Source organism: Nicotiana attenuata, chromosome 2 (genome assembly GCF_001879085.1).
Source record: "Nicotiana attenuata strain UT chromosome 2, NIATTr2, whole genome shotgun sequence".
In the NCBI taxonomy this organism is placed as follows: Eukaryota; Viridiplantae; Streptophyta; class Magnoliopsida; order Solanales; family Solanaceae; genus Nicotiana; species Nicotiana attenuata.
In genome coordinates this window covers 1,128,044-1,139,753 of record NC_031990.1, presented here as the reverse complement: position 1 = coordinate 1,139,753, position 11,710 = coordinate 1,128,044, and the positions used below count along the sequence as shown (strand labels likewise).

The 11,710-nt window shown below is 38.8% G+C and overlaps 2 protein-coding genes across 2 annotated transcripts in view; one reads left to right on the top strand and one right to left on the bottom strand.

Annotated features, from left to right (window-relative positions):
• On the top strand, nt 1,092-5,447 carry LOC109242876 (uncharacterized membrane protein At1g16860-like). The gene is made up of 4 exons (XM_019409755.1): nt 1,092-1,930; nt 3,643-3,798; nt 4,385-4,596; nt 4,738-5,447. The coding sequence occupies exons 1-4, from the start codon at nt 1,190-1,192 to the stop codon at nt 4,928-4,930; spliced, it is 1,302 nt and encodes a 433-aa protein (XP_019265300.1). The 5' UTR covers nt 1,092-1,189; the 3' UTR covers nt 4,931-5,447.
• Nucleotides 8,620-11,710, bottom strand: part of LOC109242865 (tropinone reductase-like 3) — a 3,886-nt gene continuing 795 nt past the window's right edge. Inside the window, exons 2-6 of the mRNA XM_019409747.1 lie at nt 10,881-10,997; nt 9,599-9,733; nt 9,267-9,392; nt 9,080-9,181; nt 8,620-8,997 (exon numbers count right to left, since the gene is read on the bottom strand). Coding sequence (XP_019265292.1) covers nt 8,848-8,997; nt 9,080-9,181; nt 9,267-9,392; nt 9,599-9,733; nt 10,881-10,997 — 630 coding nt within the window. The 3' untranslated portion in view covers nt 8,620-8,847. The remainder of the gene's footprint in view (nt 8,998-9,079; nt 9,182-9,266; nt 9,393-9,598; nt 9,734-10,880; nt 10,998-11,710) is intronic.

Sequence of the window (11,710 nt, the reverse complement as noted above, 5' to 3'; positions counted from 1 at the left end):
ATTATTTACAAAAAGGATTATTTTATAAAATTTAATTGACAGTATAATACGTAGGAGAACCTTTGGCTAAGTTATTCACATGACAAAACCTAGAGATGCCAATAGTTTATTTGCCACCGACAGAAATAAATAAAAGAGAAAGTATAGCAAGGAGATGGAAATAAATATAAATAATTAAGGCTTATTTAATTAGTTTTCATAAAAAACAAAAATTGATGTAACAACCATCAACTCAAGATCTGCTGTCTAACGTCATTGGCTTTCTGTTAACAACGTAAATAGAAAATGCTTCGTCCTCTTCAACTTATGACACTGTTTTTATTTTAGAATGCATGAAAATAATTAATATTAATGATTTTAATTAATACACCATAATATACTTATAACATTTTCATTTTTTAATAATAAATTTATTGAATCGTTGAAATATTGTCTAATATGATAATTGCTCTATTAAGATAACTTTCAACTATTATTCCAAAATTTTATTTGAAGTCTAATAGTAATAAATCAAAAAATTTAAATTCGTCGTCTAATCTAATATAATCACATAAAGTTTAAGGGAAAACGGGTGATAAATTATATATTCACTTCGTTTCTAAGGGTCCGTTTGCATAAAAAACTTTACTTTTTTCGATTTTTTTTTTACTTTTTCCAAATTAATGTTGGATCATATTTTCAATTTTTCGCTTGAAGATGAATTTCGAAAATTTGGAAAATTCCAAAAAATTAGTTTTCAAAAAGATTCACTTCAGATCGCTCATAAAAATACATAAAAGTCCAAAATTATATTCATGTCCAGCCACAACACTAATTTTCAAATATCGTTTTTATTTTTTATTTTTTTTCAAACTTTTTTCCGAAATTTGTCCAAACGCCCACTAACTCAAATTAGCTAGGATTAATTTTGTGGTCATTTTGTAATAATAGTATTATATAACTTAAAACTTAAGAGCGCGCAAAATAGCCGACACACCAAGAATGGACAGACAACGCACGTTGTACTGCAATTTATAGACAAGGGACAAAACCGTCATTATCACTAACCTCCAGGTCCTTTCTCGTCTTTTGGCACTTCCCCTTTCCCTTCACCTCCATTTTCCTCACTCACTTACTCTAACACACTCTCCTTCTGCAACTTCACTCACACACACATACACACACACTCTCTCTCTCCCCCTCACCCATAATGGGTTCTCGAAGCGGGTCACACCAGCTGAGCAACGGGTTAATCGTCTCGGGTCGACCCGAGCATCTCAAGGAACGTCAGCCAACAATGGCCTCCCGCGCCGTGCCGTACACTGGTGGCGACGTCAAGAAGTCCGGCGAGCTGGGGAAGATGTACGGCGTTGGTCCTCCTGGCCCACCACCAACTCTTCTCAAACCCTCATCAAGGTCCTCATCTTCACAGCACAACAACAGCGGACCCGTTAGATCCGGCCCGAATTCCGGCCCTATAGTCCATAAACCCGGAAGCTCCGGCCCGATTAGAAAATCATCATCGTCTTCCTCTGGTCAGCTTATGACCCCGATTCAACCTACGGGCCTCATTACATCTGGCCCGTTGAGTTCTAATGCGGGCCGGCGATCCGGCCCGCTCGAACCCACCGGTTCGTTTAAGAAAGTTGTGTACGGTTCTGCTGTTACGAGCTTGGGAGATGAGATAAAGCTAGGATTCAGGGTTTCAAGGGTGGCAATGTGGGTGTTTTTAGTGGTAGTGTTGATGGGTTTGGTGGTGGGTGCATTTCTAATGGTGGCGGTGAAAAAGGCGATGATTCTTGTGGCGGTAGCGGGTGTTTTAGCTCCAATGATGGTGATTTTACTGTGGAATTTTGGGTATAAAGAACGAGGGTTGTTGGGTTTTTTGAAAAGATATCCTGATGCTGAGCTTAGAGGTGCCATTGATGGTCAATATGTCAAGGTCACTGGGGTAATTTCGCAAACATTTACTAGCTTTGCTTATATCAGTTCTTAAATTTTCATTCTTAATATTGAGTGTGATGTGATGAGGTTGATATTTCTAATTCTTGTTTTTAGTTATAATTTTGTCATTAGGTGGTGGTTAATACTCCCTCCATCCCAATTTAACTGGGGGTGTTTGATTGGATAAGAGATTCAATAGAAAAAGAAATACTTTTGAAACTTATGGTCTAAAATAAGCCAAATATTTCTATGGCCATAAATCATATTGTTAACGGTAAAGTTAGAAATATGTCACTCTTTTCGGAGCAGGCTAAAAAGAAGAGTGTCGGGACGGAGGGAGTAGTTTAGTAGGATGCTACGGATGCTAGTTTTGAGACTGTCAGTTTGCCATTTGGTCCTTGCAGGTATAGATTACCTTATGTTCTGGAATGAGATTCTGCCTGCGCAAACATTTGGTGTGCTTTGATTACGTGATGATGATAGTTTTAATTAGAGGTAGATCCATGATTTAAGACTGTCATTCACCATCTTGTCTTTGGAGGTAAAGTTTGCTATGTTCTGGAGTGAGATTTTGTTTATGAGGATCTTACTTGTGTTCTGATTTTGCGTTAAAGATAACTTGGCTGTATTGGTTCAGCTTGAAGTAATCCAGGTTCTACTTAAGGAAGGGTTAAAGCACATACCTTTAATTTGTGGGTTCTCACCTCTCAGTCTTGGCTGCTGAGACCTGAGTAATGGATACTGTAAGGGGTCGTTTGGTTATTGGGATAGGGATAAAATTTGGGATTACATTTATCTCATGCTTGGTATTGGGCTATTAGCTAATATCTCTATCAGTTTTATACCAAAACATGGTATTAACTGCCCCACATTGGATGTGGGATAATAACCCTTAATCCTGGATAAACCTTTATATGTCCTAAATAAGAAATTTGTGCTAGAGCTCCCCAGTTCGATTCCCGGAACGTCCCCAATTATTTGTTACCAATTACTCATTTGCACCCTCCCCACTTGTGGGATTATATCGGGTTGTTGTTGTTGTTGTTGTAAGTAATATTTGCACCCAAGGTTGTTGCCTAGTGGTCAATGAAGTGGTTAGAGAACCATGAGGTCTCCGTCAAATGCCAACGGAGGCAAAACACTAGATCATTTCTTCCCATTTGTCCAAGCCTTGGTGGACAGAGTTACATGGTACCGTTGCTGGTGGAAGGTAACAGGTAACCCATGGAATTAATCAAGACGTGCACACAAGCTGACCTGGATACCGCGGTTATAAAAATTTAAAAAATTATGGATAAGCATTTAATTAATTTAAAGTAAAAAATCAAGTCATTCATTATTACATAACAATCATAAGTCATTTAATCAAATAAAAAGTGAGTTAAATTACATTGTTGACTAAAAATATAAGTTATTTTTCAACAAAAAAGTTTATGTGATGTCGAAACTGACCTTTATATCCACACCCGTGACGGATATACGTACCTGTACCTAAGCACAGTTTTGTGTTGTTTCACTGGATTTATGGATTCACAAAATCTCCTACATTCAAGAGCATTTGGAAGAAAACCATACAGAAAGTTACCTCACAGTTTTTATTGTTTGTTTTGAATATGTTATAACATGCTGTTTGGTTGTAGTCAGACATCCAAGTTTCCACATTTAAATTTCTTTCATTCCGAGAATAATATGAAGAGTATAATATATTGTTATGTGTAGGTTGTCACTTGTGGAAGTATCCCACTTGAAACTTCCTTTCAGCAGATACCAAGATGTGTATATACTTCTACGGAACTGTATGAATACAAAGGTTGGGGTGGTAAATCTGCGCATCCTAGCCACCATTGCTTCTCATGGGGACGTAGGCATTCGGAGGTTAGCTTGCATTTATTTACTATTTGAGCATTTCCAGGCTTGCTTGGAAAAATGAATTGGTCACCCATCTCAGAATTTTATCTCAAGTATCACATTATTCTTTTATAACACAGTTGCAAAGATATACTTGCTGTTGGTCCTTGTATCAATTTGTCCCCGTGAGAATTTTGTAATGCTTCCAAGTTATTCCAAAGTATTTGTACACTTATCATGTAGGAACTTGAATAAAGTTGTATTAGCTTTAAGAGCTGAAAGGTTGGGAGCCGGGGCATGCGGGGCCCTTGGACTGTCAATGTTCAAGGTTGAACAACTAATAACATGCTAATCTCTACAAGTTCATAGAATATATCCAAAGGCCTGAGCAACATCATATGCTAACTATTAGACTTGAATATCAGAAGCTTCATCATATGCTAACTGTTCTACTTAGGCTTCGGCTGGTTAGCTTTTGCATGGTTGTTGACATGGCTATTGCTGTAGTGTTAGTGATAGTTAATCCTTGTGATTCTGTATTGGCCTAACTCCTAATCGTTTGTCCAAAAACTCCAATCGAAGATTCATGGTTGCTTTTATCTCTTGAAAACAGAAATATGTAGCTGATTTCTATATCTCAGACTTCCAGTCTGGATTAAGAGCTATGGTGAAGGCAGGTTATGGAGCGAAAGTTGCCCCATTTGTCAAGCCGACAACAGTTATTGATGTAACAAAGAGTAACAAAGAGTTGTCTCCAAACTTCCTGCGCTGGCTTGCTGATCGGAGCCTCTCGAGTGATGAGCGCATAATGCGCCTCAAAGAAGGGTAAGTTGTGGGTTTATCTGTGCAATTCATGAACTTGACAGATGATTTCGCATGGGCTTTCATATTTATGTGCCTCTATTATAAATTATGTGACAACCTTCCGAGTGTTGGCTCATTCATTGTGGTTGCTCCTAATGACAGTTACATCAAAGAAGGGAGCACAGTAAGCGTCATGGGTGTTGTAAGGCGCCATGAGAATGTCCTAATGATTGTTCCACCAGCGGAGCCTATTTCAACAGGCTGTCAGTGGACCCGTTGTCTTCTCCCTACTTACATCGAAGGTCTCATCTTGACGTGCGATGACAGTCAAAATTCAGATGTGATCCCTGTATAAGTTTGCTCATAAAGTTTCAATTTTGATTTCTGATGAGTCATGACGATAGAGTGAATCAGATGGCAATATGGGGACAGCAAAACCTCCTTGGTTGTGCCAGTGCAAAGATTCAAGTGTAACATCAAACAGGGAACATGAGCAGGGAAAGTTGAAGATTGTAGATGTCTGAAGTTAGTTTTCCCACGTTTTCGCTAATTTAGCAGAGATCTAGAAAGAAGAGGAGGAAAAGCCTTCTACCTCAAGCAGCTAGTCGTGTTGTATCGTGCATATTTCACTTCTGGTTTGGTTTTAGATACTTCTATGTACATAAATTATCAAGGTATTTATATATGTTCATATTTTTGCTTTAGCTTTCATTTCATATGCACATTCGGCTGTGGATTCCTGTGTAAAATAATGAGTTCTATATTATAAGCATTACGCTTCTCTTGTAATTGTATCAGTAATATTACTCTCTTCATTTCATTAGCTCCATGTTTCAACCATCACCAGTTAATAAAGAGTTTGTTTCTCTTTCTGTTCTGCTGCATTTTTTCATCTTCTTGTGTTGAGGGGTCTAGCGAAAACAACATCTCTACCTCATAGGGTAGGGGTGAGGTTTGCGTACACATTACCCTCCCAAAACTACACTTGTGGGATTATGTGTGATGACCCAAAAGGTCGTCACTCGTTTTGAAAGTAAATTCTGTGTTCCGAGGCCTTAAAAACCTTTTTTTTGTCTCACCTCGATTTGCTTGCGCAGTCCGGACGCGTTTTCGAAAAGCGTTTATGTGAAAAACTGAGTAAAATAAGGAAATTATTTTTTTTAAAATTGAATAGAGTTAACTTTGGTCAACATTCTTGGTAAACAAACCCGGATCCGTGATCCGACGGTCTCGTAGGGTCCGTAGTAATATATGGGACATGGGCGTATGCCCGGAATCGAATTCCGAGGTCCCAAGCCCGAGAAATGAATTTTTAAAGAAAATTATTTTCTGGAAATATAAAGGTTTTTAGAAGTGAATTGATGCATTTTCTTGATGGTATCGGGCCCGTATCTTGGTTCCGGCGCCCGGTACAAGTTTGAAATAATGATTAAATTGAATCCGTAAAATTTGGTAAAGATCGGAATTGGTTTGGTATAAAACGGACTTATAGTTGAGAAAATAATAATTTTGATGTTCTTGAGTGATTTTATGAATTTGAGGTTTAATTCATAGATGTTGATGTTATTTTGATGATTTGATCGCACGGGCAAGTCCGTATGATGTTTTTGGACTTGCGTGCATGTTTGGTTTGGAGCCCCGAGGGCTCGGGTGAGTTTTGGATGGGCCACGGAGTGCATTTAGACTTGGAAAATAACTGTTGCAGGTTCAGAGAAGTTGCAGGTCTCTGAACCAGGCTTCGCGGTCCGCAGTAAATGTTCTCGACCGCGGTGGAGTCTTCGCGATCGCGGTGGGATTCTCTGCGGTCCGCGGTGAGCAAGGCTATGTCTTCGCAGCCGCGCTCGATATTTCGCGGTCCACGGTGGAGCTCCGCGGCCGCGGTCCTTTTCATCCGATCCGCGGTGAGGATCTGAGAGGAGTATATAAACGGAACTTTTCAGCCATTTTTCATTTTTCAAAAACCTAAAACATAAGAGGCGATTTTTCAAATACTCTTTCTTCCCCAAAACACAAGTAAGTGATTTTAAACTCATTTCTTTCACTCCTTAACTTCTTTTACAAGATTTCATCCTAGAATCTAGGGTTTTCAAGGTGGAATTGGGAATTTTGGATAGAACTTAGGAATATTGAAATTTGGGGATTTAGACCTCAAATTGAGGTCAGATTCCAAAACCAATAGTATACCCGAGCTCGGGGGTGAATGGGTAATCGGGTTTGGGTCCGAATTTCGGGTTTGGACCAAGCGGGCCCGGGGGTCGATTTTTGACTTTTTGGGAAATCATTTGAAAACCCATTTTTATGCATTAGAATTGATTCATTTAGCATTTATTAATAGTATTAATTAAATTGTGGCTAGATACAAGCGAATTGGTGGTGGAAACAAGAGGTAAAACGGTAGTTGAGGCTTGAATTGTGTTCATAGCATCGAGGTAAGTGTTTGGTCTAACCTTAGCTTGAGGGATTAGGAGTCGTGTCTTATTTGATGTGTTAATTCTTGAGTACGACGTATAGGCATGGTGACGAGTATCTATACGTCGGTGTCAAGCATGCCCGTGAGTCTTATACTATGGTAAATGTGACTCCGTTTCGTATTGTTCATGCTTTATGTGATGATATCTATTGTTGAACAAGGCTTGTGGAAGTATTATTGGTAATTGAACATTGAAGAGCGTTGGCTCAAGTTGTGAATTGATTTGTGGAAGTATTATTGGTAATTGAACATTTTAGAGCGTTGGCTCAAGTTGTGAAGTAATTGTGGAAAGGAGAAGAGGTTTATGAAATTGTCTCCCTTGCCGGGATGTTATTGTTTTTGATATTATCTCCCTTGCCGAGATGTTATTGCCTTTGATATTGTTTTTCCTTGCCGGGATATTGTTGTTATACTATTGTTCCCTTGTCGGGATTTTGTTGTGATTTTATTGATTCTCTTGCCCTTATTTTCTTGTGATTGTTGTTTGGGTAAGGAAGAGTGTAAAAGCACGAAGGGTGATGCCGTGCATGATATTTATGAGAGAGTGTTAATGCACGAAGGGTGATGCCGTGCCGACATTGTGAGGTTAAAGCATGAAGGGTGATGCCGTGCCGCACGATGTACAATGCCGTGCCATGATATGAGTGATAATGCACGAAGGATAATTTCGTGCCATGATTATGTGAGGTAAAAGCACGAAGGGTGATGCCGCGCCGATTATATTGGTTCATATGGTGAGGAAGAGAGTAAAAGCACGAAGGGTGATGCCGTGCACTTGTCTTTGATTTCCTGATTCTTGCTGATAATTGAGTTATGGTGTTTTTTACGATTATTTATTGGTTTTCTGTTGTTGCTTGATTTCCCCCGCAGCATGTTTTCCCCCTCCCATCTTTACTTGTAAATTTCTGCCTTTACTTTTCCGCTGTATATATGATTTAACTGCACAGGTTTATTTGGTAGTCTGGTCCTAGCCTCGTCACTACTTCGCCGAGGTTAGGCTAGGCACTTACCAGCATATGGGGTCGGTTGTGCTGACACTACACTCTGCATTGTGTGTAGATCCCGGTGCTGCAGCTTTTGGACCATAGTGAGGTTGCTGCTTCTAGACCGTCAGGCGACCTGAGGTAGTCCTGCAGGCGTCCACAGGCCTTGGCGTCTCCTTCTATCATTTTCTTTTTGTTTTTACTTATTCGGAGACAGATTCGTGTAATTCTATTCAGACCTTATTTATAGTATTCTTAGACAGTCTGTGAGATTGTGACACCAATTCTGGGTAGGGTTGTACTTAAACTTTCGCAGTTTGTATTAATCGAAATTATCAAATTTCGTCTTCCGCACTGTTTCTATTATTATTATTTCCACTGCTTTTATTATGTTGTTGTTTTGGAATTGTTAAGGGATTAAAAATGAAGATGGTTAAATAATTGGATTAATTGGCTTGCCTAGCTTTCACTAGTAGGCGCCATCACGACTCCCGAGGGTGGAAAACCCGGGTCGTGATATTATGGGATTATACTGGGTTGTTATTGTTCTGCTGCCTTGCCTACGTCGATGCTTTCAGCGGTCTCAACCAATGGCAGAGAAGGTAGTAATTTATAAAATACATTGAAGTAACGGTAAGGGGTAAATGGTATAGCACTCTACCCCAGTTTTCACGTGTACTTGTAAAGCAATATATCAGACATTTTACTAATCCAGAAGCGAATGCTTTAGAATATTCTATTCTTCGACACCATAAGCATGTCCTCCGAGAGTGACACAAGGGAGCTAAAACCGGGGGGAGAGGCACCACAATCAATAGGTTAAAGTCTGGAAGGCATTCCTCCAGCGACAACCAGAGTTTCTCCGGTTACATAAGCAGCGTCATCAGAAGCCAAATAAGCAACAGCTGCAGCCATATCTTGTGTTGTCCCAAGCCTATTGAGTAGTGTCTTACCCTCAATCTCTCTCCTCTATACACAATCAGCAATTAGTTAACAAAATAAACAATGAATATTCATCTTGTCTTATCATTGAGTAAGAGATTTAAATTACCACATGTTCATTCTGCGTGATGAAATCAGCAAAGTGTGTAGGTACAAAACCTGGAGCTACACAGTTTACACGAGTATCCGGACTCATTTCAGATGCTAGAGCCTGGCATTCCACACAAGACAATAAGAAGAAAGCTAATAGGATATAGTTACTTATGTGCCAGGTATACCAACTTGAACATCAGTACCTTGGTAAGTCCAAGAAGCGCAGTTTTTGTCACCCCGTACATACCCATGGAAGCTGGTGGTGAATAACCAGAAATTGAGGAAATTAAAACAACTGACGAGCCCTTCTTAAGGTAAGGAGCTGCATCCTATATAAGCGGCAGAAAGAGCAGAATATTATACGCAATGGCCAAAACATGAAAAAGTTAGCATTTGGACAGAGGAATTTGAAATTAATGGAAAGATGTGATAGAGAACAAATAGTTAGTATCCTATAATATATTTGATAAATGCTCCAGGAAGTAAAACATACATTTGCATCAATGTTTTCTTGGATTTACTCTCATCAACTTACTTGTAGTAATAGTATAGAGGCTTTGACATTGATATCCCACAGCTTGTCAAGGACTGATTCTTTTGTTTCTAGTATTGCATCCACTGAAGGATTGACAGCGGCGTTTGACACAACCACATCTAATTTCCCATATTTCTGGAAAAATTACAAGTTTATATCAACAAAGCTAGATCATACGAAGTAAAACAGCATTGACTACTCATTTTTCGTAGCTAGACATCAGAAAAAGGCAATTAGCCTTACAAAGATCTAAAAACCATTCCCAAGGAGACAAATAAACATTTGACCTCCAAGAGATGTAAGCACAGACCAAGAAGTGTTAATTTGAGGAAAATATAAACTAGGATAACGGAAAATAATCCAACGTTTCTCACTGATCGGGATCCCAATCAAGATTTGACAATTGAAGAATTGTGAAAATTAAGAGTAGGAAATAGAATGCCTGCTGAACTTCAGATATGGAAATGAAGGGGTTTAAGAATAGATAAAACTTTCATTTTTACAATAAAATGGTGACTTTACGCTCCTGCAGAGCAACTACATATGTTGTAACAGATCTTATGTAATTTTAGATGTAAGCATAATCTGACAGATAAACAAATAAGATACCTAAGAACCTTGATGAAATACGCCTAATACCTGTACATGAACTGATAACTAAGGTGGCGTTTGTTCAAAATACAGGTGTAAGAAACGTCAATAGAGAAACGTTCTTCAGTTTTTACAAAAGTGTAAAACTACTCCCAGATATTTTTTCTGAAACAGGTGCCTCCTAAATCAAGAGCCTATCGAAGCTCTCTTTTAGGTCCTAAAATCTCACCCAATGACCCTTTTCAATCACTTAAGTCTTATTTGCACTTGCTAGTAATTAGAAAGATAAGAGAAACTACTACTTTGTGAACCATTTGCCTATAAAAAATTATGTACAGAGACTCTACGACCTATTCTTATCCACCTGATTCAAGAAATAGCTGCACCAGTGCACCTGGACCTTTGGTTCAATGGTTATACTCCCTTAGAAACACCCTTAAGCAAAAAACAACAGAAAAGGGGAATTACAAGTAATTGCTTCGCACACTAAAGAGTTTGTTACAGTTGGCCATAAACATATAAATCAAAACAGATTCAGTTGGTCCAAATATGAGCTTTTAAGAAGATTACAAACACCAATAGACCTAAAAGACACCCCATTGATACAAAATTCTGAACTGAAGTCACAATTTTAAATTTCAATTCAAGGGTCAGGCCGGAATATAGGGACAGTGTACAATATCATTCATACCTGAATGGTCCTCTCTATCAAATTCTTCCTCTGTTGTGCATTCGACACATGACATACTAATCCAAAGACTTCAATTCCTCGATCACTAAGTGTCTTTACTGCTTCATCTACATTTTTCTGCAAAGTGAATACATAATACCTCAAGTCAAATCCAACATTACCAAGAGAGCAGCATTGCACAGATAAACATACTTCCATTCGGAAAAGTGTTGCAAAACACCGGCGGTTAATAGCACACAATCACACATAAAGAAAACTGAGAGCAGAAAATAACACAAGAATCTTATGAAGTTCAGACAAGCCTACATCCTTGAGGCAGAAGCTGAAGAGAGTTGTCCACTGTGAAAGAAAGGAAATGGTACATGAGATCCCCAATTACAATCCCTTTTAAATACCCCAAGTGTTTGAGCCAATAAGCTTCTCAATAGAAGAAAAAATATACTCCCTCTGCCCAATTTATCTGGCGGTGTTTGACAAGTGGTGTTTGAGAAAATATAACTTGTGGTCTAAAACAAGCAATAAACATTTGTGTAGGTATAAATCACCTCATTAAGGTTAAAATGTAAAGTTAAAGTTGATTGTTTCTTAATAAGAAAGTATGACATTCTTTTAAGATAGACTAAAAATGAAAGTATGACACATAAACTAGGATAGAGGGTAACAAGTTTCGGATTTAAGATCGCTCCACTCTTTGGAGTTGCTCCACGCAGCACAATGGTCAGTGGTCACGGATAGGTTGCGCAACTCTTAGAAGTTTCTCTGCAACCGCGCACCGGTCACGCTTTGATCGTGCACGGCTAATAAGTCCCATATTTTCTTCCCTAGTCCAT